The sequence below is a fragment of the Pezoporus flaviventris genome, unplaced genomic scaffold (assembly GCF_033815535.1).
Source record: "Pezoporus flaviventris isolate CSIRO_AGI_PZ_B2104156 unplaced genomic scaffold, CSIRO_AGI_Pfla_v1 ptg000002l, whole genome shotgun sequence".
Taxonomy (NCBI): Eukaryota; Metazoa; Chordata; class Aves; order Psittaciformes; family Psittacidae; genus Pezoporus; species Pezoporus flaviventris.
The window spans coordinates 28,453,745-28,481,017 of NW_026892550.1; the positions used below are offsets into that span (position 1 = coordinate 28,453,745).

The 27,273-nt window shown below is 36.0% G+C and overlaps 1 protein-coding gene across 8 annotated transcripts in view; it reads left to right on the plus strand.

The window, feature by feature from the left end:
* The window catches only part of MICU3 (mitochondrial calcium uptake family member 3), a 52,490-nt gene that overhangs the window by 1,885 nt on the left and 23,332 nt on the right, over nt 1-27,273 (plus strand). For 6 of the 8 annotated variants that reach the window (XR_009746901.1, XM_061473270.1, XM_061473223.1 and 3 more), the window contains exons 2-8: nt 9,303-9,456; nt 13,406-13,437; nt 14,244-14,322; nt 19,345-19,392; nt 20,813-20,895; nt 25,780-25,851; nt 27,128-27,166. Coding sequence is in view for 7 of the 8 variants with exons in the window: in XM_061473270.1 (XP_061329254.1) it covers nt 9,303-9,456; nt 13,406-13,437; nt 14,244-14,322; nt 19,345-19,392; nt 20,813-20,895; nt 25,780-25,851; nt 27,128-27,166 (507 nt within the window). In the remaining variant the exon portion in view is untranslated. The remainder of the gene's footprint in view (nt 1-9,302; nt 9,457-13,405; nt 13,438-14,243; nt 14,323-19,344; nt 19,393-20,812; nt 20,896-25,779; nt 25,852-27,127; nt 27,167-27,273) is intronic. The other 2 variants (XM_061473249.1, XM_061473261.1) reach the window with 1 other exon arrangement.

The window sequence follows — 27,273 nt, forward strand, 5'->3', positions numbered from 1 at the left end:
CTTTACATTTTTACTTAGATGGTCTTAATTCTCAGTCTTCTTTCAAGGGAGATACAGCTGCTGCACCCTTGAAAAGGGTGAATTTAGTGTGATGTCTAATTATGAATTTTCACATCACTATAAAACCACTGAGGTTACAAAGTCAGAATTAAGGTTATACTGGAACAATGTAAAATAAAAAAATATATAGAATATGTCTTCTGTGTGTACACAAGACTCTTTCTTCAAGACAAATGCCATGCTCCTTTGTGAAAAGGCTCTAATTAATTTGGTTTTCCATTTGCCTAATAAAAAATGTGAAAGATTAACTGGCACTCCGTTTGTGTGTCCAGAGTGTATGCCCAGCATGACATCTCAGAATATTAGCTTTATGTTCCATTTTTTACTTTCTGAATGAGGGGTCTCACTGTTTTTAAATTTCAGATCTGAGTGCTCAGCATTCCTGAAAAAATGGCCTTTTAACTGAATCCCACCAAAAATGAGGCTCAAATAGTTCTGGAATTTTTGGTCTGAGGTAGTGGATTGCGTCTGCTTTATTGTTGACTGTCATGCTGCAGAAAGGCTTGTGTGGTAATGGGGAAAGACCATAGTTGGATATGGGATCTAGCTGGTGAACTACCAAGGATAGTTTGACCACGAGCTCCATCTGTGATCTGTACTCCCATTTATGTTTGCTCTCTAGACCTGTGTTGAGCACCAGCTCTTTCATTACAGGTTTCCAAAACACCTCCAGAGGTGTCTTCCGGGGGAAAAGAAGGTGCAAATACTGTGTTCAAACTGCATTGAGTGGTACTCTGCAGTGGTTTTATATTGCAGTGTCCTTTATTAGAAGGCTGTATTTATGCTGCTCGAGTGACAGTAACTTTTTAATTCTTAATTTTAAGTACTGAGCTTACACCTTAATAGTGTTTAACAGCTTAAAAACCATAATGTTTGAGATAGAAAATTTTGTCATGAAAAGTCATATACATTTCATTGGGTTCTGTCATGTAAGTGTTATTAGGATGAAGGTTGGAGCTCATGGGTCTACTGCAGAGTGTGTTTAAAGTAATGGCTGGAAAATGATAACCTGCAGTTTCTATATAGATGAGTTTAATGGAAATGTGATGCACTTTTTGCTAAGAGGTTTTTATGGTTCTATCATGTACTGGCCAAAAGAGAATGATGAGGCTCAGGCATCTTGGGATCCTCTCCAGCTGCTTTTGAAGGTCAAAGACGTTTATCCTTTATTCCTGATGTACAAAGTCTAGCAATGTTTTCTGGGGCTTTCTAGGTTTGTCCTTCCCCCACTTTCCTATTTCTTTAGCTCCCCATTTAATTTCCAGTCTCAGTCTGCTTTTCATTCCACGAAGGCAAATCATCCAATATGTTTTTTTCCTCCTTTCATCCAATCCAAACTTTTCTGTTTCATCCTAATATTGCCATTTACATGGAATGTCAGTGTCTTGGTATAGAGATTTACAGCAGCTGGCAGAAGCAGTTACACTGAATGTTTCTGTTGTCCCCACCAGTAAGGCTCTGACCTAGAATGACCATATAGCAGGTGGAAATTTTGGGGGACTTGGCTAACAAATTGAGTATTTTGGGTGATGGTTTGCAAAGGTGCATACCTTAGTTACTTCTTAGCAGAACCACTAAAAAAAGCCCCAGTAGTGATGCTAAACCCTTGAAAAACCTGAAATAATTTCCTTTAAAGCATGGAATTGCTGGAGATTAGTAAAGAATTTAAAAATGTTCTGATGTGGGAAAAACAAAATTATCTCCTCACATAGTTTTTGGTTCCATTCAAAGAAAATCCATTCTGAAACATTAATTGAGGATGGATAATTTAATTTTTAATTGTTATTGAGTAGTAAGTTTTTAACTGAGACAGTATCACAATGTAAAGTATTCAGATATTCAAAGTGTTGAAAAGTATTCAAGATAGCTGTGGCTGTCTCATCCATCTTGTTGGGGTTTAACCCTGGCCAGCAGCCACCACACAGCCCAGACTGCTGCTTGCTCGCCCCCACTGCTCCCCAGTGGGGTGGGGAAGAGAATTAGAAGGGTGAAAGTTAGAAAACTCGTGGGTTGAGATAAAGACATTTTAACAGGTAAAGCAAAAGCTACGCACACAAGCAAAGCAAACCAAGGAATTCATACACCATTTCCCATCAGCAGGCAGGCATTCAGCCCTCTCCAGGGAAGAAGGGATCCGTCACATACAACAGTTACTTGGGGAGACAAATGGAAGGATAAATGCCTTCACTCTGAATGTTGTCCCCTTCTTCCTCAATTTTTTTATTACTGAGCATGATACTGTGTATTATGGAATATCCCTTTGGTCAGCCAGAGTCAGCTGTTCCAGGTGTGTCCCCTCCCAACTTCTTGGAAGCTAGGATATGTGCCACCAACATGGGGTTAGTGGTGTGGCAGACATTTCAAACAGACCAATCTCATGTGGTCAGTACAAAAAAATACTTGCTTGACCAAACATATCAGTACAGGTGTTTTGGTAGAGAGTAAGATTTGTTACAGGACCAGCATGAAGCTAAGCTCCCTACAGGATTCCCTTTTCCCAGACCCTCTCTGAAGAATGACTGCAGTCTTGAGGACCAGGGGTTTATTTGTGATTACCTGGAGCAAAATCTTAGACACAGTAATAAAGCCACAGTTTTAATTCCAGCGTTGCCACCACATAACATTTCAGAACCAAAGTAAAATTCTGCGCTTGGAGCTGCTGGTTTTGTGTCTGAAGGTTTTGGTCTAGACTGGGAAAGCTCCACCAATAGACAGTTTCTTTAAAGTCTAGGAGATGCTTGTGCAGAGCAGGAAATTCTTTGAAAAAACTATTACTTTGATTCATATTCTGTGTGCTGACAACTGAGAACAATATTGGCTCAAGAACCTTGATACAGTATACTGCTCATAAAGTATTTACCTTGTTGGAATAGCTGAGTATCATGTTGTTTTTTTTTCCAGAGAAAAAAATAACAATTTCGGAAAAACATAATCCAGTGTCAGAATTCCTCAGAGGAGTTAATATTTGTCTTACAGTTCCTGACTTCTGTGCTCCTTATTTTCAAAAATACAGTTAATTTGTAAAGCTTATTAAAATGGTTTTGGAAATACCAGTGATGTCTCTTTGCACTCCAAAGAGATCTTTTCTGTAATCATGTTGTCACTGTGTAAAGGTAGTGAACTTCAGGTCTCTCTGTTTTTACGAATTACTCTGAGAATCACTTCCTTCAGAGGTGATTTAGGAATTAAAAGGTGGGCAGGGAAAGGCAGACACAGAATATGTACGTTATCACATTTCTTGAAGGCACACTGATTTCCAGGACAAGGAAGCTGCATACTTCAGATGTTTCCAGAGGTCTTTTTTTTCTAGTACCTCAGCATTACTGTCAAACTCTCTGTCTGTGAAAATACTCAAAAGGTCAAGTTTATTTGTAGCAGTGCATTTCTAAGTGGATTACATAATGTATTTCCATCTGTATAATGAAGAACAAGATTTAACTCCAGAAAGTAAGGCAGACTCCCCTAGGGAGGAGACTCCTGCCTACTCAAAGAGGATGCTGTTCCAAGACGTGCATAAAGCATCACTTTTACAAGAACCACTCGTAGCTAACCTTTTTTCATAAGCATGGTGCATTTCATGTCATAGGTCAATTGGCAAATGTAGGAAGATGATTTGCTCTTTGGCTGATGACATCTGAAACTCTTCATGGTCATCACCCTGAGGATACTGTGCCAGGCAGCTGTAGTGAGAGATAATGCTGATGGAAAAGGAACATTTACCTCTCAGCATTGATTCTGTGGTTCCTCAGGATGCTAAAAAAGGATGAGAAGTGTTTGGGACAGACAGCTCCAGCTACTACAATGTGCTAGTCTTACCAGCAGTGAAGCATAGGGCAGTGTATAGCAGCATATACACACTGACTAAAGCTTCTTGAGGAACTGTTAGAGTTTAAGTAACTTCCATATGAAATTAATGTAAGAAGGACTGTTGGAGAATATTTTGTCATAATACTTATTTTGGAAGGTTTCTGGAATAGCTGAGCTTACAGCTAAACATTGTTACCCCAAAGATTCCCTGTAACAGAATTTTATTTGAACAGGGCCCTTTTTACAGCATTTTAAGCACGTTCCGGCTTCCTATGCTTGTAAATATTTTAATATAATATTGCCCTTATCTCAGTGAAGCGGGATCAACTGACAGAATTGTTGGCTGCACTGCATCTAAGTAGTCTGCTAGAAATATAACTTCAGTAAGCATCAAAACAGTTTTGTCTACTTGGGATTTTCCCACACTGGGAACTTGACGTTTAACCTTTTGGCCACCCAGCATGAAAACAAAATGTGCTACTTTTATCTACATGGGAGCATATTAAATAAGCCTCAAGTCAAATATAAACGAAGGAAGTAAGGAACAGCATTGCTTTGAAAACCTTTTTATTTTAATAGTTTGCACAGATTCTCATTGATGGAAGACAGATTACTTTGCAAGCAAAAATTCAAAGAAACTCACTTGAAATAAATTAAACTACTGTAACAGAACATATATTTGACTGCAAGCAAAAGGTACTTTTAGTAGTAAATGTTGGCTTCTTTAGCTAAAATAGTCTTACCTTTATCTCAGTTGGAAAAAGCAATAAAACACTGATTCAACTTGGAACTCTGCAAAGTTGTGGGACTTTATGTGATACTCTTGGAGCTGGGAGTATTGTTCTGGGTTTTGCAGATTACTTCTGCAGAGCTTTATAACCTTGTAGGCATCAGTTTTTTCTGCCAGTTTATCTGGCATTTGAGCTTGTTTCTATGGGAAAACCAGATTTAATCCATTTTAGAAAGTGGTTTGAAATGTCAGCTCTGTGAAAATTTGGTATGTGTATATACATTTCTGTGTTAGGGAGATAGCAAGAAAATAGGCAGAGATAATTTTTTCTCTTCAGCTGACTTAATCTGAGTTTAGAAGAGTCACGCAGTCTCTGTTCTTAGTTTTGCAGAAGGCAGATGGAAGCCAAGACCGTGCATAGCATCACCCCAGAAAGGTGCTGTATTGGCTCTGCACTCCTTCTGCAAGATATGGCACTGGAGGACAGGAGGTAGGAAGTGAAATACAGAGCAACAAGGTACCAGAATTTGAGGGAGGAAGGGCAGAAGGATGATAACCAGGAGTTTTCTGATTACAACTCTTACTGCTGAAGAGTTTTTTGAGAACAGGGAAAAGATGCTATATTGTTCTTGAGAGCTAATGAGCTTCAGTCTTGCCTCTTTTTATTTACTTCATGAGTTGGGAAATTAGAAGGACAGAAATTCTGGCTACTAGCTAGGTTCTTGGTTTCAGCTGTGGTGCTTTTGTTTTCCTAATAGTTCCCATAACAAAAGTGGGTTGGTGTAGATGTGCAGGTAAAGCAAAGCTAATCTGCTACACCTAAAATGAAGACAATACTGCTGTTGGGAGATTCGTGACATGCTGCTTGAAGGAAATGGCCATGTCCAGTTTTTAAAAGGCAGAGAACCATAACATAACATGATACAAGATTATAGTAATTAGTAAGCAGGATTGCCAAGAAGGTTAGTAAACAGAGCATAGAAGAAAAAATCTCCCCTCTTTTGTTTGTCAAAGAGATGTACTTTCATGAAAGTTTTTGAAGATTGGTGATAATTACAGGGAGATTTAGTCTGGATAAGCTCTTGAAACTTCAAATAGAAATTAAAATCTTACTGAATCTTGTTCATTCTTTCACTGACAGTACCTTCCCTGAGGTATTGAACATCTACTTTCTGTGTCTTGTTCATGTGGCTGTTGGATTTGATACTAATGCTAATAGTATCAAATAATAATAATACTAAATACAATAAGATTGTCTAACCTGGGCATAAATATGGAATAGATCAATTCAGAGCAATTGCTGTCACTAGGATTCTCACACTTGTCTCCCTGGATTATGATCTGCTAATGTTGGGGAAAACAAGAACATTTCATACTTAAATGAATTCCTGAAGAGGTACAAATTGAGGCCATACTTTAGAATGGGTTGGCCTTTAATTTAGCATATTGATTAGTTCCTTATAATTGCAGCTTTTATGCAAGAGAAGGTTGCTGTATGATACATAAATTCTTAAGCAGTAATAGAAAAATGAAAGCTATAAACAAGAAACTTGGACAAAAAATAGTAGTATTCCGAGGGATGGTTTTATTTGTCAGTTCGCTAAGTTATGTTTCTTGCAGTCTTCTGCAGCCAAACCGTGTTTTTTATTTGGACATTTAATGTATGGCTGAGTGTACACTTAACTGTACACATTAAGCCCTGTGTACATTTGTTTGAATTCATGTTGGAGCAGTAGCAGAAACAACTTGGTTTGGTTCTTTCAGATACAAGTACAGTTCAAAATAAAGTGGTTCTTTTATTCCTTGGAATAAAATTGTCATTGAGCTTGCAGTTTTCCTAGAGCTTGCTGCTGGAACAGGTGATAGCTTCTTTGCATAAGTTTCAAATTTCCATGGCCTAGGTTTTGAAACAACTGTTGTGGAGTAGATCTAGGGATTTGTCTGGCTAAAAATTACATCACCAAAACAAAAGTTCTCAGTCAGATCAATTCCCTTATCCAGTTTGACACGTGGAAAAATGAATATAAAGTGCCAGAGCAAGAGCATGCGGGGTGTTGAGCTCTTTTTGGTGGTAGGCTGCATTGTTATCAGTTTACAATGACTTTGAACCAGTGTGTGGAATGCGGGCATTGCTGTATACTCAGAGTGAAACTGTAGATTGGCTAAAATGAGGCAGAAATTAAGGTTTTGCAGACCTGGGTGCTGACATGAGTTAAGTTTAAGCATGTCTTGAAAATTCCTTGTTTGCAGAATGTTATTTTATAGTAGCATAGAGTACTTTAGATAATGTTGAACTATGTGTCTGAGAATTTAGCAAATGCTTTTCAAAGTGTCTCAAGCAAAATACTAAGCAGTAGTGTCTGAGAAAGTGTGAATTTCTTGAGAGAGCAAAGAATCTCAACATGTTTTCCAAATACTAACAGTGGTCAAAACTAAGATGATATTTTTTGAGTGGTACATTAACTACAGATTCTCCTGATTATGTATGATTGATTATGACTGATTACAATTGATTATACCTACTGCATGTGTAATACAGCCTTGAAGCAGTTTCTTTCCTGAAAATTGACTTTGCAGAGATACAGCTTTATTACTCATGCTTACAACCTGCATGCGTTAAAAAGCATGTTTCTAGTACTGATAAAATAACATGTATAAAAAATAAGATAGATTATTAAACTTCAGATACAGGGATAATCGGTTAATGTCACTACAAGCTGTATCAAAACAATTGAGTTGTGTAAATCCCACATGAAGGCATAGCTTGAATGCCACTGGACTGCTGAAGGATCAGTAAGACCATAACATTCAAGCAGTGAGATAGGACAGAAATATTTTGGCTTGCACGTGAGTATGTCGGAAGGGAATTCAGCTTTTTTCTGTTAGTCTAAAGTAAGTTTGTTGGTCTAGTTGTTAGATTTATTTTTTTTTCCCTCCCCATATTTAATTTGGTGATCATTTGAAAATTCTAAACACCACAAAGACCAGGTTTAAAGCTGCTTCTTGGGCAGAAATGCAGTATATTTATATGTAAAGTAGTGTTCTGAAAATTAGATGGTTGGATAAGCATTTCTATTTCTTTCTATGACAGACTTTTCCATTGAAATGAAACATCTTCACACATGCACACACCTACTGAAAGGAATAATTTCAAAAAGACTAGAAATAATCCAGAAGCAGAAGTACAGTCAGTAGTCTCTTTTTCCTTCTAGAAGGCTGATTAAAATCTAAACTATTGAAATACTGAGACTCCCATATATAAATTCAAGAAATTGTGAGTCTTCTGTTACAATGTGATTATATATACATGATTTTTTTTGTTTTCTTTTCCAAATAGAAACTGACTTCCTTCAAAAGTAGACATACTTTTGATCTATTTTACACACATAATTTAATTTCCTAGTTACAACTGAGGCCATAAAAATTTGTTTTGCTGCCATAATCTTACTAATGTGAAATCTGAAACCTGTTCTTAGAAGGGTTTTGGAAAACCAGTTTCCATTCGTAGCTGAGGGCTCATGTCTTAGTGTACAGAATTGCAGACATCTCCAAACTTATCTTTGTGTTTATATGCCTCTCCGAAAAACAAAATGTATTTACCTGTTTTACTAGTTGTTAAAAGAAAATATGAACATTAGTTAAACCAAGTGCTACTGATTGCATTTTCTTAGTTTGATGCCTGAAGAATTTCAAGGGATTCTGTATGAAATGACGGGAACAGTGAGAACAGTGGCAGCTTGGGGTATTTCATAACTAAGATGAAATTCCTATTTTAGCATACTGGGAGGAGTTAGCTATGTCATTGTTTTACCTTTTATGAAACAGTTTGTGAAAGATTTATACTTTTAATTTCTGAGAAAAACTTCAAGATACTTACATTTTCTTCAGGATGCTGATTCCATGGAGTAGTTTGCCTTGTTATGGGCTAAGAAAGGTTTTGCATAGTGGTAACATATTTTCTGTTAGAAGGTTGGACAGTGTAACAGAAAGATGTAATAATTTAGAACATTTACAGTTTTGTACTGCTAAGCTTCCATGTAAATCAGCTGGATGGTAAACATACCAGAGACTCCTGACATCTATAAACTCTCATGAGGTGTGAAATTACTGCCATATGGTACTTCTGCAACTCTGGAGGAGTAATTGTGCTTTTCTCCTGTCCCCCAAGTATGGTAGCTTTAATTGCACTGGACACTTGATACAGTTGTATTCATAGAAGATTTACATTGGGGTATATTATGAGTTGTCTTGCTTACTGTTGTCTACAGCTGTGCTCTACACTAAGAAGCAATATAAAAAAATGTTATTCCATTCTCTTCTGGAAATGTCAGAGAACTAAATAGTTTTAGCAGAGTTATTTAAAGTTTGGCTGCCTAAGTTACATGGATTTCCTCGAGTCAAAGTTGCTATGATTCAAGAGCCTAAGTTCTCTCTTTTTCTTCTTCCTTTTAATTTTTTTCTGAGCTTGGGTAGTGTCAGCAATTTGAATGCATAAAGATTGATTGCTAAAATTGTAGAAGACTGAAAATGATAGCAGTGAAATCCTGATTGGTGTTTCAGCTCTCACCATACAAAAGTATTTGGATGCATGAACCTTATGAATTAATCACCCTTATATTTACAGTTTCTTTATGGTGAATGGCAGTAGAAATTGTAAAACAAAGCATTTCTTGCACATTAAAATTGTTTCCTTCTTTCTTTCAAGGTTACAGAAAACAGATCGGACCTTGAAGATTTGGAGCTTTATGCAACTCCTCGGGAGCAACGGTTTCGCAGGTTTGCCAGTTTAGAATTTGAAGGACAGCTATATATGACTCCATATGACTTCATTCAGGCTGTCACAAGTGATGAGCCCAAACGTAAGCAGGAATTTTATATTGATTAAATTGCTAGGCAAAATGCCAGTGGTGTCTTGTTATTTTTCCATTTGCTTTTGATTACTACTTCTGTTTCTGATTGTGGTAGAAAAGTACTGCATCTTCCAGAATTTTGTTTTTAATGGTATCCCCAAGTGCATGCAGTCAGTAACCTGATTGTTATTAGATTGTGAACATCTGTATACTTGTCATTATTTAAATGTTCTTGTCTTAGAGGTCACAGGTAGCTCAACAGGCATGAAAGACAAGAAGTTCATTTGTACCATTTGCACTGACACAGTTACTTTTTTTTTTTTTTCCTGAGCTGGTCAGTATGTAAAACTCTTCCTCCTCCTTTTTGTAGTTTCTGTGTAAATAGGCAAGATATGAGTTCCCTAAATAATTTAGGATAATTTTATTTTGCAGTTTTCGCCATCTTAAATTGTTATCTGCTATCATGTTGGGATTTTTTTGCCCTACAGAGATTTTACAACCATATCACATCTTTCTAAATAACATGCTTTGACTAAAAGTTTTGGTCCCCCAGGGGATCCACTTTCTGTGCTTAGAAGTTGCCAGAGTTAAGCACTATGTGTTAATTAAATTAATGAAAAGTAAACTATCAACTTTAATTCACTTATTGTAAAATGTTTGCTTTAAGTATCAAAGAGTGACTAAATAGTAAGGTGATGTATTTCTGATCTAGTTTGATTTCCTGGCCCTCAGGCTTGCAGTGCATTGGTAGCAGCACACAACTTCTGGGGAAAGTGAATATCTTTGCTCAGGTGTGACATGTATAATAACTCACCTTAAGTCTTTTTTCCTAAAGTCTGTACCACAAAGCTAGTATAGAGAACAGTCAAAAGCAGCTAAAACAGTCAGTGGAGATCTTAAAGCTCTGCACAGATGTTAGATTTTTTTCTCTTTGTTCTCTTAACAGTAACGAAACAAGAGGAAAGAATTCAGCCGTGGCCCATCAGTTGTCAAAACTTCTGTAACTTTTGAATAAAGATATAATCTCATCGTAACAATAAAGACAGAAGCTTAGATGGTGAAAACTTGGAAAACTTTGAAACTCTTTACCAGGAAGCAGATCTTCATTCTCTTTTTTTAGCTCTGCAGTTAAAAGAGAGGAAGCAGATTCCTTATCACAGAAGTTAATACAAATACACATCAGCATTTTACATCTACTTCCTCTGCCCAGATGTCCAAGTCCTCCTTTTTTTGTTAATACGGAATTGAGTTCCACCACGTGGTCATGAAGCATTTGTGACATATACTGGATATCAGTTAAACATTTCAGTTTAACTCAATTTCATGACAGTTTGATTGGCTTGAACACACTGTATGTATGATTTGCTATTAAGATTTTCCCATGCTAAAGAAATGTATATTTCCTGCTCTCTGACAGCAGGTATTCAGATTTAAAAACAAAACCAAACCAAAAAACGTTAAGCTCACAAGGACAATCTGTTCACCTCATGCCAAAAGTGAAGAAATCTGGAGTTAAATAGTTAGGCAGCCTTCTGAGTGTAGCAAATCTTTTATGTACCAAAATCCTTCCTGTGCATACAGTTAGTCTTTGAGACTGAAAGCAAAACTAACCTGGATGTCTTTTAGTTTTATAGGCTAGTATCAGAGATTACATGACTGAGATAGTTATTTTGAGGGATAGTGTAAGAGGCTGTAACTAAGTAGAAGTGGATGACTTCATTATAGTGGAAGTCATATTGTGTGGGACATTTGGAAGAAGGCTGACAAGTAGGAAATAACAGATGAAGTAGATGACCTGCAGATTACCAGTTTCAGTTTTTGATCTCCAACTATGTTAATTTTAACCTTTGTTCTGCAGCTTTGCCAAAGTACTGCCTTGTCTGTTTCGGGCAAGTCTTAATTTTCTGCCTTGCTCTGTTGAAAGTAGTAAGTTTAAGGAAGGTATTTTTCTGAATAAAATAATTCATTCTAAACATCGTATTTTGTATTTTTGGATCATTTTGTAAATAAGCTGCAAGTTGTAAATAATGGAGTCCATTCAGGCTGACACAGTAGAGCATCTGTATTTTGCAGGAAAAAAAAAAAAAAAGAACATTCACCTGTTGTTTTTTTTTTTTTGTGGATGAACACTAGAAAGGTCTTGAGTTTTGTCAAAAAAGCAAAAATGCCCTTTGAAGAGTAATAATAGTAGCTCTTTAAGGCTTTTTAGAAAAGCTAATAATACTAGACCTGAATGAGATTTGTGATGGAGTGAATGCATCTATTGTGGTTGATTTACTTTGGAAATCTTGTAAAGCCTACAGAAGTCAAGAGGGTGTTCACTTCCTTTTTTGATTAAACACTAATACTGTAAGAGTGTATTTTCTTTTATAAAACATAACTTTTGACTACACATGGTTATGTGTAAGAGATACATAATAAATGCTGTAATTAACTTGATGATTTTTTAGTGCAGGCTTTTATTTGGGAAAATCCAGTAGTTTTAGCAGTCATGCTTGATACATTTTTATCATCTGTGTATAAGTTTACATATTTAGAAAGCCAGTTAAGAGAAGAGGAAATATATTTTGTTCCCTTCAGCTCTAACTATAGTCATTTAGAGTAATTCTGAGCTGTAAGATAAATTTTCACTTGCTTGTCCAGAAAGAAAATCTATGTATCATGTATGAGACTGGGAAATTACCTGATTGGAAAGTTAGATATATTTATTCTGCAAATTTTTTTTTGGTAGGCATAAACATATATCCATTTGTACGGCAAATGAGGTTGTTGGGGAGGTGGAGGGAAGTATTTAATATTTTGAAACAAGACTTTAATTGATGTTAAAAAATTGAACTGAAAACTACATGAAAATCTGCTAGCTCGTGTTATGTTGCTTGATGTAATTTCACCGTAGTTAGAGCGGGATTTGTGAACAGTCTTGGTACTAACCTTTACGGAGATGTAAAGTTAAAATTTCAGTAAATTTCTAACCATGAACTAATGATAGACTATAGGGAGTAGCTTCTGTATTGTGGTAGTTAACTTCATGGGGTTCATCGTAAAGAAGGGATTTTTAATGCCAGAGTGGTTTGCTCTATAAAATGATCCTTTACCAACCAAAAAGTTATGGATTTGACCACACACTATGCTACTGTTTGTACCTTTGTGAATTCTGATATTCATAGTGCTTTATCTTAATATTGAACCTGTGCACATTTGTCTTGAGTATGACGATGAACCTCTTGGATACTTGTAGACAACTGTTGTCAAATGCAAGTATCTTTGCTACTGGAGTCTGTCATATAAGGCATTAGGAAAAAACCATACACCCAGTCTTACTCATCAGTTTTCAGTGTTAACAAGCAGTTCCAGTTCTGAACTGGGGGCCCTCTTCAGCTCCTCTGTTAAGACTCCTAACAAAACATGGAGCCTGACAGAGGCTGGAAGAGGAAGCATGAATCTGAGTTATTAGAAATGGCCAAAGGGAGTCTTGGCACCTGCTGTAGTTTCCAAGATATTTTTTCTATATTTGCTTTAAAAGTTACGAGTAATCCCTGAGGCAAAAGGCAGAATTCGGGTCTCCCTATGGTCTGCTGTGTAATATTGCTGCTACTGCTGCTACTAAATAATTTCATAATATTGATAACACTGTTAACGTGAATGCCTTGTATTTCCTGTTTAATCTTTTAGTGGTGTATTTTGGAGGTAGAAAGTATTTTTTTCTCACTGAGCCAGAGTTGGATTAAAACTATACATGTGAATTGGTTCTTTAAAGTTAGGAGTTTATGTATTTATTACATCAATTATTTCTTAAATACAAAAGAGAATATTTTGGAACGAGGTCAAGTATTATTCTCATGCAGTAGGGAAAATAGCTCTTTGGCTGGAAAACACAGTATAGATAAAGTCCAATTTTTATGGCACCACGTTGGCATAACTAAATTCTGTGCATTCATAACTTTGTCTTCTGTTGCAGGTACTAAAAAGTGGCGATCCCTTTCAAAGCAGGTGGGAAATAATTCCTGTGCTGTCTTAAAACCATAGATTTCGATACATTTACCCTCTTTCATGCAGTAAACTTAGAGTCACAGGAGAAATAAGGGACTCTTTTAATATTTTTTTTTTTTAAGAGAGAGACTTTAATTACTGAATTTTTGTCGCTTCAGACTCAGCTGAGTGCGGAATCTCAGATACAGCTGTGCCTGTTGTGGTGGATTTACTGACTTTCTCAAGCCTCTGTCAGTTCCTTCCTCAGCCCACATCTGACTTGAGTTTCTTTAGTGTCACAAGTGTAACAGGTGTATGAAAAACTTCTGTTTAAGTGCCTCTTCCTTTTTTTTTTTTTTTCACATTTGTGCAACTGCAAAGAGACTGTCATTATCCCTGTATTTTAAGTAAAGTACATTCATATTCATGGATGAAGTTTGCTTTAGTTCAGGTTGAGTGTTTTAAAAGAACAGTTTCTTGGAACTTGTATGAAAACCTTAGTGAAATCCAGGGGGACTTATCCTTGGCTTCAGTGAATATGAGCAGTGGTGAGTAATTTCAGCAGCAAATCCGTTACATGTCTCTCTCCAACTCTGCAAACAGTATTCATGCAGATGAATATTTCCTGTAAGAATCATGTGTGCAAAATTTATGTATGTGCTTGAATACTTCCAGAGTCATTGTGGTAAACTGAAGTTAAATTAACTGGCAGATTTGCATGCAGTTCCTTGTCTTTTATATTGATTCCTAGTATTTGCTCATAATTTGTTAACTGTTTCATCAAATATTTAAATACATACTTTTATCTTTTTTAAATCTTATTTTAGGAGCTGAATCATATCCTCATGGAGACACCACCGGTTTGGAAAGGATCATCCAAACTTTTTCGTAACCTTAATGAGAAAGGTAAGGAATAGTAGTTCATTTTCCTGAACCAAATTATCACTTGTATTAATTTATTGTGGCTGAAGTGATGTTATACTTATAATCTGAGTCACATCTTCAACAAGATAAAAAACATTTGTTGCTTTCCACATTTTACAGCATAGAAAAGTGTTCTTTAGTCTCTACAATGTTTTAATCATTCCATCTTTCAGCTAGACTCTTCAAGTGAATTGGTATCATAGAGTTTGTTAAACTGATGTTTGAATGTTTCAGATTCAGTTCATTCTAACAAAGAATGATCTATAGACCATAGGTAAAATATTCTAATAAAGGCACTATCTCTTTACTTTTTTTAATAGATTTGGTGATGTGATTATTTTTAAAGACAGTAATGATATATAACTAAATAAGCATTTTCTTCACAAAGAGACAGTTTCAGAAATGCTATATATCCCTTCAAATTCTGCAGATAAGGGCTTTGATAGCTTTTAAAACACATATTATTGGTAAACAAAGAGCCAAGAGCCACTTCTGGTCTCTTTTCTATTTTTTTTTTATTTTTTTTTATGATGGCTTGCATGCAGACATTTGAAAGCTATTTGTGATACATAAACCACATATTCCTTTGCTTATATTCAGAACGGCAAAGGTCTGGTGGAACATTTAAAAATATTTTAAAAAGCAGCCGCAAGTAATTGCTATGAAATAAGATGGTTTAGGACTGTTTAAGATAAGCATGCCAGCAACAAAATTCCAAATTCGTGTGTGTAATTGATGGATCTATTTTAAGTGTAGCTCAAATTTACTGACGGAGTAAGTATGCATGTCAGAGGAGTATCTCAAGTTTGAATCTAGTGCATGGAGGTGCTTGCTTTTTTCCTCTGAGTCTGCAGCCAGAGCTCCAGAGATGCAGAATCTGGCACATCATTGCACTGTATTTTCTTGTTATTTCCTTGCTCTAGGCTGCTTTCTATATAGTCAGAACAGCTGACTTCTGAAATATTAGTTACATAAAAATTCAGCTTCAGAATCTGTTACATCGATACGTTATCAGTGAAAACAACCCTGTATGTGCGTAGTAAGTATGTAATAAAATGTCTGCAGTGTGCAGCCTTAATTCAACAATATCTACTTCAGTTTTCTGCCAGTGAAATTCTACAGAAGTTGGTGGAATCAGAGTGGCTTCGTAATCTGGTAAAATTAGTAATAACCTTTAGCAGTTCCATAGCTTTTCAACATCGTTTATAAAAAAGTGAGTTCTGTTTTCACTGTGTATAGCTAATAGAAGAAAAGGTGATGGGTCTTATGACTGACAAGTTCATTCAGTAAGCTAGTGAAAGGAATGGGAATAGAATTTAGGTCTCCTTAGCCCTTAATTAGTGAGGGTTTTTTATGTATTAGTTTACTAATTTTCTTTAAAATGTTCACATTTTAATATGAAGAAAGTAGCAAAAGCCTATGTCCATTTATTTTGCTGTAGTTTGATTTAAATCGGATGAACCACATAGATTTATGCAGTTGTTGTTAAGTTTTATTTTTATGTTTTACTCTAGAGTGACCTCCCTCTCTTCTTTTTTAGTGTAAGCTTTTTTTTCATTCAGTGTCATTTCAGAATCTTTCTCCCTTAACATTCACAGCAATCAGCCAGAACTATCTGCAGCCACAATATTACCAGTACAAAAAAATGAAGAGAATGCTTTCAAGGCCTTTTATATTGCTTTCTCAGTAGTACCTGTGAAGGACTGCTTAACACACAGACTTTCTTCCTCTGTTTTACAGCAAAGAAGGTATCATCAAACAAACAAAAATACATATTTACATGTATTGACTGGCTATTAAAGAACTCTTTACATCACTAGATGAGAACCTTTGAGATATCTGATTTCTTAATAGCTGCTTTTCCAAACAGTTTCAAGCAGGGCTTTGAAAACTAATTTCTGCAAGCTGCTGTATAAAATCAAAAAGAGAAAGCATAGAACATGTCTACTTTATTGCCTGCATTTAATCTTTGCTAACCTTCAGTGTGGAGCTGTGTGTAAATTGAGGAAAAGAGTAGGTGGTATTAATAATCAGTAGCCTTCCTAACTAGATCTACTCACAGTACTATAATCTTGATTTTGAATACTTAAATTTGCTCTTCAATCAAAAGGTGGGAAAAATTTTATTTTTTTATGAATAGAGTGGTAGTTGGCTGGACAGTGTTTCAGCTAGTAAAGGTTGAGTGTTTAAGATCTCTCTGGTTAGATATTTTTTCTTTTGTGTTTGAGGATAGGCAGCCTGATTCTCTTGAAGGTCCTCCTCTTTCAGGACAGTTGCTCTTGGGGAGGAGTATTGAAGTATTATTGAAGGTTTGGAGAGGCATTTGGAAATTTGGACAGATCCAAGAGAAATATAGCTGAGATTTTCATATCTCAGCTATTCAAGAGGACTGAGAGTCCCTCCTGAATATTATTACAGTACAGATTTAATTTAGAACTTTTGGTGCTGTAAATATTAGTTGAAGATGCCAAAGTATCTTTAGCAGTGTTGGAAATGCTGATGTTAAATGTGTTCAATAAATGTAAAATCTACATTAATGATACAGTGTTTTGAGTCTAATTGTACAGGGGTTTCAGTGAAAAAAAGATGACTTTACATGCTTTGTTACGTATTCATTTAAGTCAGATTTTAAAAAATATTTAAACATCCAAAGATGTGGCTGTTTTTAGGAAAATGTTTGCACCTGACTTGGACTGAAATCAAGGAGACAGCCAGCAACTTTTGAAAATCCCAGTTGATAGACATCTTTACTCTCAGGCATCTAATTACTTTTTTTTTTTTACTCTTTTGAAATAGTCTACTATTGTGGACTGACTTAACACTTTTAGTTTTGGAGGACAGACAAAGTCAATTGGTTAGAAATCAAGAACCAGTTTTGCTAGTTCAGCCTCAAAGATCATTAGAGCTAAAGGCTTTTGGGAAAGCTGCAAGTCACTGTTTCCAGTTCTTACTGAACTGTAAGATGCTTCTCTTTATTGGTACTATGGGCATTCTGCAAGGTTATCACTATACCCCACAGCTAGAAAAGCAGAAATACAGGTTGTGGTACCAGGCATGCTATTTGGATATTGATTTCATCTTTAATTTAAACTTAATCACTGCTGGAGAGAAAAGGAAGTGCCATTCCACACTGTGATTGCCTTTTGGCATCTCATGAAAGGGTAAAAGCTTAGATTATATTCCTTAAACTTCTGAACATAGAAGAAGGGATAGTACAAGTGTCCCTGACAGGCTTTAAAAATATTTAATAAAATGTATGCATTCATTTAGTATGAGTTTTTAATATAAACTACACGTAATTATTGTGAAAATGTTCATAGAATGACAACTCAAAATCTGTGCTTTCATAAGTAACATGAAGCTAAGTTGTCAATACAGGGCATGCACTTAGGAAACGTATTAAAGTCAAGACTTGTATTCAGATAGTACATATTGGGGGGAGCACTATTAATGTTCTCATACTGTTATAGTGTTGTCATGAGTTACTGGTGGGGTTTTAGGAAAGAAAATCAAATAAATAATTTATATTAACTTCTGAGTATCCAGCCAGCTTCTGTTTAATAAGCCATTCTCCACTGACTGTACTTGTTTGGCTGGTTAGAAATGTAACGCTCCAGTGCAGCCTTAGTTGTAGCGATCATGAGATGGTCGAGTTTGAGATGCTCAGGACAGTGAGAAGAGCGTGCAGCAAGCTCAATGCCCTGATGGATGGACCACCCAGTGGATAAAGAACTGGCTGGATGGCCACACACAAAGAGTTGTGGTCAATGGCTCAATGTCCAGCTGGAGACCAGTAACGAGTGGTGTCCCTCAGGGATCGGTGTTGGGACCGCTCTTGTTCAACATCTTCGTCGCTGACAGGGACAATGGGATTGAGTGCGCCCTCAGCAAGTTTGCCAATGACACCAAGCTGTGTGGTTTGGTTGATGGAGGGAAGGAATGCCATCCAGAGGGACCTTGACACGCTTGGGAGGTGGGCTGATGCCAACCTCATGAAGTTTAATCATGATAAGTGCAAGGTCCTACACCTGGGTTGGAGCAATCCCAGGCTCAGCTACAGGTTGGGCAGAGAAGAGATTCAGGGCAGCCCTGCCGAGAAGGACTTGGGGGTGTTGGTTGATGAGAGACAGCATGAGCTGGCTTCAGTGTGCACTTGCAGCCCAGAAAGCCAACTGGATCCTGGGCTGCATCAAAAGGAGTGTGAGCAGCAGGTCGAAGGAGGTGATCCTGCCCCTCTGCTCTGCTCTCATGAGACCTAACCCGGAGTATTGTGTGCAGTTCTGGTGTCCTCAACATAAAAAGGACATGGAACTGTTGGAACAAGTCCAGAGGAAGGCCATGAGGATGATCAGGGGGCTGGAGCACCTCCTGTGTGAAGATAGGCTGAGAAAGTTGGGGCTGTTCAGCCTGGAGAAGAGAAGGCTGCGTGGAGACCTCATAGCAGCCTTCCAGTATCTGAAGGGGGCCTATAAGGATGCTGGGGAGGGACTGTAGTGATAGGACAAGGGGTAATGGGTTAAAACTTAAAGAGGGAAAGTTTAGGTTGGGTATAAGGAGGAAGTTCTTTACTGTGAGGGTGGTGAGGCACTGGAATGGGTTGCAGAGGAAACTGTGAATGCTCCATCCCTGGCAGTGTTCAAGGCCAGGTTGGACAGAGCCTTGGGTGACATGGTTTAGTGTGAGGTGTCCCTGCCCATGGCAGGGGGGGTTGGAACTGGATGATCTTAAGGTCCTTTCCAACCTGATCTATTCTATGATTCTATAGTCAGTGTATTCCTCCCCTAAAATAGTCAAACCCAAAGAAAACCCCCCACCCCATAGATCAACATTTTAGACAAATAACTCATTGACCAGCTTGAATACAGTCAAGTGTACAGAAGTATGAATATGCATATGCAACAGAAATTGTTCTTCTTATACGTAGATTTAATATTTTCAAGTTGGATGTGAAGACAGGGCAAAACTAATATGGCATAACTTTTTTTTTTTTTTTTTTGTCTTCAGGTGTGATATCTTACACAGAATATTTATTCCTCTTATGTATTTTAACAAGTAAGTATTTTTGGAAGTGGAAAAAACAACCAAACAAAAAACTGCAAACAAAACCAAAAGCTGCCATATAAATTTACAAGTTCTGCATGCCTTGCATGTTATAATACTCTTTCCCCTCTCCCACATGTCATGCATCTCTGTCCATTTGAACCTCTCCTGTCCTACTGGAATCTTGTGTCCCATTTTATTTAAGTGCTTTATTATCTAGAACGCCTTTTACTGAGGTGAATGCCTTTACTGAAGAGAAAGTTGAGCCATACACTTCAGGCAAGGTCCAGTTAAGAGCTTAAATTTATTTTCTTCTTTGAAATTCCTATAGAAATTCTAGCTGAAGTTCGTAAAGGATACTGGGAGAAGAGAAACATGCACATTTTTACAAGGTTCTTTCACCTATTAGTCCATAATGGGTGACATCAGTGAGACTGATAAAATACAAAATCTGCCAAACTGAAGTAAATGTTTATTTATGTTAGAAAACACTAACGAAATTGAATACGTATTCTTCTACCACTCATAAAACCAAAGTAGAGTAACTTAGAGTAAACTAAGCCTGATACAGACTATGTTTTGGTTTTTAAAGAGGTGTTTTTTGGAAGGAGCAAAATGTTTCACTTCTGTTCTGTTTGTATGTAATTAAAAACACTTTTATAGAATTTATAGGGTTTTTTTTCTCTCTAGACATAATCTGGATTCTTACTATGAATCAGAGCAGGAACTTGATCTTGAACCCTTACAATCTAACTGTTGGATCGATGGATATTCTTCCATAGTTTCCTTGTTATCTTTACTAACTTCTGGGCATTATTCATCCGTATTGCAAATCATTGAGTATCACCAAAATGTTGCCTGAAGCTTCACTTACAGTTAACCTTCAAAATCCTCATATTTCAGAAATAATTCAACATTCAAGCCTAATTTTAAATTTCAGGGACTCTAGGCATGTAGACAAGAAAATTCTGGGTCTTTTTCAACACATCACTTGTTTGACCAGAAGTTGCATCTTGTACCTTTTTTGCAAAAATTTTAAGGTGTCTTTTAGAATGCTGTTTCTAAACATAAATACCTGTTTTTCACAGGGTATTTATGTTTTACGTGTTTTGTAACATAAAATGGACTCTAGTTTTGAACTAACACTCTTAATTCCCCAACTGGCCAGTACTGTGTGATATTTTTTTAAATATTTCATATTCTATTTCTACTGTCTGTTTCCCTTAATCAAGGAATTTGTGAGCGTGCCTTCTGTTCTCATAGCATGGATAATACTGTCTTACTGATGTTATTATTTTACTATGTACACAAATGTATTAATTCAGATTAGTTGAGGATATGGCTGTTATAAACAGACACCAAATAATTTCTTGGAGTTTTATATTTGATTTCTTTCAAAGCAAATAATGTAATAGGGTTTTTTTTTTGGCAGAGCCACATGCAGGTTTTAGGATTGCTTTCAACATGTTTGATACTGATGGCAATGAGATGGTGGACAAAAAGGAATTCTTAGTGGTACGTATATTTTCAGTCTTTGAATATTTTTATCTACTTTTGAAGTTCATTTTTTTTGTCTGTCTTCAGTAATCATGAGAACATGATCTGTTCACTGAATTTAGTTGTGTGTGTCTTACTTAATGTAAATGGCAAATGTAAACAGTAGCTCCTTGTTACAGTGCACAGGTGAGTTGCATATAATTTCTGAAGCTTAATTCCAGTTTTGTTCTGGATCTTTTTAATTGCTACTGCATTCACAGGTAATTAGCCTATTAAAGTAATATTGTTGTATCAGTGCTCAGAAGAATAATTTAGTTACCATAATGGTGGAGGGACTTGCAAAAGAACCACTTCACTTTGTCATTCATTTTGCATATAAACCCAGGTGACCTGAAAATATTAACTGACATAATGTGGTGCTATCATCTGTTTTGGACAAGATTTTTAATGAAATAAACCATACTGTATATACATATATATATATATATTCAGCCCATGAAATCCGTATGCTGAAGCAATTTGTTCATTGGTTTCTTTTTAAGGAGAAAATTCCTGATAGCGAAATTGATTTGGGGCTGAATAATTTTCATGTGCGTAGGAACAGTTGGCAGGACATCTAGAATTTGGCAGTAGTTTCATTACACCCATGGTTTTGTTAATTACAAATCTGAATTACAGTATTTTTCAAACTAGAGCTTTACTCAGTTTATAGCTTGGAAAAAGCAGTTCTGTAAATTTTTCTTGCTAGTTATTTAATCAGAAGGTTTATTTTTCTTCCCGTTAGAAATCTAAACAGTCATAAAAGGCACATAATTTGAAAGAAAAATTGGCTTATTTCCCATCGAGATTTGCGCATTAAGAATAATTCGTCACTTGACAGAAAATCTTCAAAAAATCGTAAATGACCCACTATAATTCGATTTTTATCATGATAAATCTGATAATTGCATCTTAAAATTCTAATACTTCATCATTTTCATGGTGATAGGATCCACTAAGTAGAGAAAAATCATGTTTGCACTGACAAGTACAAAATTAAAAAGCCTTGAAACAAGAAGGCTATTTCAGGTTTATGTTAATGTCGTTTATTTTCTGATTAAAAAAAGAAAAAGGGAGAATAGTTAATGCTATTCTAAACTAATGTCACTGATGAAGTAAAAAAATGGTAATTTTTTTAAAAATCATGAAATGCCAAAGATTACCCACTCAGCCCCGGGGCTTCTATTTTACATCGCCTACATGGTTTTACATTAACAAACTCCACAATGCAATATAAATCAGAGTTTTCTAACTTGGTAATATCCATATACAGCAGATGTCTGGGATTACTCAGTTATGGCAAAAACATAGTTTTTGACATTTTCAAAATTATCATTTAAGATTTTGTGGTTAGTAGTTTAGACAAGCTCTCTGAAGACTGCACAAGGCCTTTATTTTCTACTGAACAAGTACAGGTGATTGATAGAATAAAAATATTTGTAAGAATTTAATCAGATGTTTGTAAAAAATGTATTTACAGAAGACAGCAGTTCTTCATATATTTTTTGTGTGTGTGTAGTTGAGTTTTTAAATAAATACAGTGAAACATGAGAAAAAGCCCACTACCTTTCTGAAGAACAAGAAAATGAAGCAAAACATAAAGATGAAACAGACACATGGAATGGATTACAGTTTCAGACCATGGTTTATCTAAAATGAAGACATCCTAATTTCTTGTGTGCTGTTTCTTAATTGTTTTCAAGTCAGCTTAGAAGGTTTGATTCATATAAGCTATGCTTACCTAAAGAAAAGGGAAACAAACTGAACTTCCCTCAGTTCTTCTTTTCATGAAAGTGATTTCTGAGATCTTGCAAATTGTGGCATGCTGATCATTTTTTGTATTCCAGTATTAAATGTGCACATCTTTCTAATTGTTAGTTCCTAGCAACCATCTCTTCCAGCTGAGCGAAAAAGCCCGCAAACATGGGATTAATTGGCTAATGGAAAACTAGAGGAAGAAGGAAAAAAAAAAAGTTTTTCATGATTCAGTAAAACAGAATGTGATGGAATAGACTGACAACTTTTTTCCTTTTTTTTTTTTTTTTTTTTTTCTTTTAGAAACAGCTTCCATTACAATAGCTAAATGGGAGGAAATAGAAGCGGGAGTCTTTGTCCTTCAGAAGCTGATGCTGAAAATTAAATAAGTGTATAAGGCAGGAAGCAAGAACACCATTTAACAGTGGATATTTCATCTTTCTTTCTGACTATGCTTCTATAGTCCTCTTCACATCTTGATTTTTATTTGTTCTCTGCCATGGTTCCTGATAAAAACTTCTTTTTATTATTCTTTTTCTTTACCAGTCTTGGTGGATAAAAGAAAGCAGAATTTTCAAACATTAGATACAGTGTTCTCCACCTGTTATTGTATTTAATAGATTTGTATAAATTAAACCTGATCCTAAATGCTTGATTACCGTGTCAGTGACCCTTCACAAATTACATCAAAACCTGTAAGTCGGAATGTTAGATCTAAAGTGAGAAAGACTAAAATAAGTAGGTAGATAGATAACATCTGTGTAAATAAAAGTAAATATGAAAATAAAAGTTGATTCAGTGATGCTGCAGCTGTGATGGACCTGGCCCCAGAACATGCATTTGGCATCTCTACTTTGCCTGCGTGTGCATCATCTCCTGTGTGCCTTGTAGCAGGACACTAAGTGTTGCCATTTGAATTATATTGAACATTTGAGGTATACTTCTCCACTGATTACAGTCATAGAATTGGAAGTATAACTAATATTATTCAGTTTTGCAAATGAAGAGACTTGGAAGATACTGGTGTAGGGATCACATGCAATTCTTGAAGAGTATGTGTAGTGAAGAGTTGAAAAACACTTAATTTTTCTTATAACAGCTTTAGTGGTCTTGTAAACTAATTCCATTATGTTTGTTCTTTCTCCTTTGCGTATGTCATAGGGTGGAGGTCAGTGAACAGAAGGATTGTGTTACCTTGTTACAGGAGATCTTGGCTTTGCTGCTTTCAGCAGTCAATTTCATTATCCTCTTTCAAACAATGTTCCTATGAAAGTACTCCTAGATCCTTTTTGCATTCACTTTTCTACTCACTGGTATCCTATAGCACTTCTTCTGAACAAAAGATCCATTTCCAGAAGTTCAGCAAGTGCTTTAATGATGAATGCAACAGAATCCTACTCCCTTTGCCTCTGGGGCAGGAGAAATACATCCAAGGATGCACTGCTCTTTACTGATCTTTTTTGGTTTTTCAATTGCTGCCACTCTTCTCTCCTTGATGGCTTGTCACTTCACTTTTCACAAGGTATTTTCTTTCTACTCTGTCTTCATTTGCTTTCCTTTTTTCCACACAGTTTAGGGTTGCAAGCAGTGTAATACTCAGGGCCATCCACCTAAATGTCCTATTGTCACTCTTGTCAGCATAGGTTATGGTAATTTGTGACTGCAGGTTTGCAAAAAAAATGAGAAAAAACATAACAAGGTCTGTAAATTGATCCCCTACTCAAAAACATATACACACAATATTCTGCTCATTCTGGGAAGAGACAGTTCCAGAACAGAGTAGTCAATTTTGGAAATTCATAAAACATTATTTATAAATTCATTTGCTATTTAATCACTAAACACTGTTCATTTATTTCAGTGGTGTTACACCCCTGCAGTAGACCTTGCTGAACCCTTTAGAGTAATCTGCCTTCCCTGAAATGCAGTGTTCTGAAATTCAGTTTGATAAATTTGCTTGTAGAATTTATCACACACACTCTGTCTTTCACATTCTGATCCCTGGGGAGCTCTGTGTCCTTGTCACTACAGTATCAGGTTTTTATCAGACTTCTGGTAGGTAAAATCAGGTCTTTGGAACAACTGCCACAATTGTGTCTGTATGCCATGATGTTTGGTTCTGAAAATACCATATTCTAGATAGAAGGATTTTTTTTAGCCATATCATTTATTCTTTTTCCATTCCACTTTCAGATTACCAAATGCTGCAAGTGGCAGTACGATATTTTCATGTGCAGGTTTTGAAAGCTGAAGTTTGTTGGTAGAAATGTAGATGGCATCTTATATACTTAATACTGGTCTCTCTTGCAGTGAAAAGTAAGCATTGTGACACTTTTTTTCTAATTGTTTGGGAATATTCACAAGTATTACTATAAATAAAAATAGCTAAATAGATACTTAAAGGAGCAGACCAGTGCTTGGAAGACTTTATAATTTCAAAAAATAAGTATGCTCAAGAATCTCTATGTTTTAGATCTGGTATTTGAGGTTTTCTCAGAAGTCATGTTTAAAGCTCTTAAAGTAGAGAAAGTTGTGAAAAGGGTATTTTACAAGACCTGAAGGTATTCTTTGAACAGACTTGAAAAAAAAGGGTACTTGATGAATTATTCTTGAGTAGTAGTTTGTTGCTGCTGAAAGGGAATGTTTCACCTCCACCAGGTGTTTCCAGTCCTCTCTTGTGCCAGCAGGAGTAAGAACTGATCTGGCTGGAAACTAACAATATGAAAAAAAGATCAATCCATCTGACTACATAGCCACACAGACACTAATTCGTAGCTGACAAGAAAGGATGTGCCTAGAGGTGGTGAAAAAGACTGGAACTTCCTCTTTTAGTATAGGCTTGATTAGCTAAAATGTAAAGGTAAATAGGATATTCTTAGTATTGTGCTCCCAAATAGAATTATTATACCCTGTGGAGAGAACATTTTCCTTTCTGTGGAATGGTTAAGGTCAAAGGAGGAACATGAAGGCATTAATATGAACAATAAAGCACCACTGAAACACTTGATATTTTAATTACAGTTTGTAATGTTCCTCACAATCAGTTATTGTTATTCACGCGAAATAACCTAAAAACTGAGTAAGAACAAAATGTTTGGTTTTTTTTAGCTACAAGAAATTTTCAGGAAAAAGAATGAGAAGAGAGAAAGAAAAGGAGATGAAGAAAAACGTGCAATGCTGGTAAGTAAGAATAGGAACAGCTGGTAGCTGGTTTTCTGGATTTTTTTTAATTGATACAGGATGAAATGGTGTATTTCATTAATCACTTTTTTTTTTCCAAACAGTAAATTTATATCATTAAAATAATAGGCATAATTTTATATATAGAAAAAAAACCCAGTATTTAGCCCAAACTGCAGTTATTTAAAAAGTCCCTGAGTGGTCTATAGAAAGGAAAAACTAGTATTTTAATAGTGTATTACATATTGTGACAGCAGCATTGATTCCATTTAGAGTCTATAAATTTAGGGAAAAGTGAATAGTAATGACCCAGTGTTATTGTCTATGAGACTGAGATCTCAGTGGCAAGACCAAATTATACTCCTGCTCATAACTAACTGAAGCTGTTCATGTAGACATACTGATCCTGATGTAAAATAGCTGATGAAGCATTACAAGTGAACTTAGATTTTATATTCAGATTTACTTTTTTTTACTAAATACTGATTATGACCAATGAAAAACGTTTTTAGTTAAATATTGCATACTCATGTAATGTCAAATTTGCGTTTTTTATGTGCACAAGAAAGGTAAGTCAGACAAGTCTGTGGTGGTTTGTCTGGAGGATGGCATCAGTAGCAGGAACTTACTTTACTGTTGGACAGGTAAAATCAGGGACAAGTCCCTGTCAAGTTCACAGCAGAATAAAACGTTCGTTTGCAATTTGCATATGTATGGCAAAAATTCTCTATCACAAGAAAGTTTTCGTCATACATGCAAAGCTTCTCATAGTGCCCATTATCTGAAACCATAGGTGCTTGATCTCAGCTCTTTGTCCTGAAACCATAGGAAGTTTGCATTTCAAGAATTAACTATTTTCAGACCTTCCCTGAGCATAAAAGGATCTTTTCTTCCCACCCAGAGAGACCTGTCCTTCTCAGTTTTTCAAAACTGTAGGTCAGCTGTTGAGTCTTTCACGCACTTTATTCTGAACAAGGGAAACTTACACCTAAAGGAAGAGCTTTAGGCAAAAGTAAGGATTGCAAAATGGAACCTTTCTCCTGAGAGTAATCTCTGCAACTCTGTACTTCTCTTTTGAAATTTTGAAGAATAAGATTAAAGATGAACCATTTTTTCGTCACTGTATTTTTAAAAACAAATCTAGTAATATATAAAGTAAAAGTTATGCTTGTCTTAACCTATTCTGTTGTCTTTTTTTTTTTTTTTTCCTCCCCTCTTCTTTTGGCTTCATTCTGACATGTGATACTTGGTTTGGCCCATGTTTGCTGTATGTCAGCGTCTTCAGCTGTATGGATATCATACTTCTACTAACAGTGTATGTACTCTAATTATTTTCAATGTATGCAGGCTTCACCAGTGAGGTGATATAGTCTGCTATAAGAAAATTAACTGTATTTGTCTTTTTCATCAAGTAAATTACTT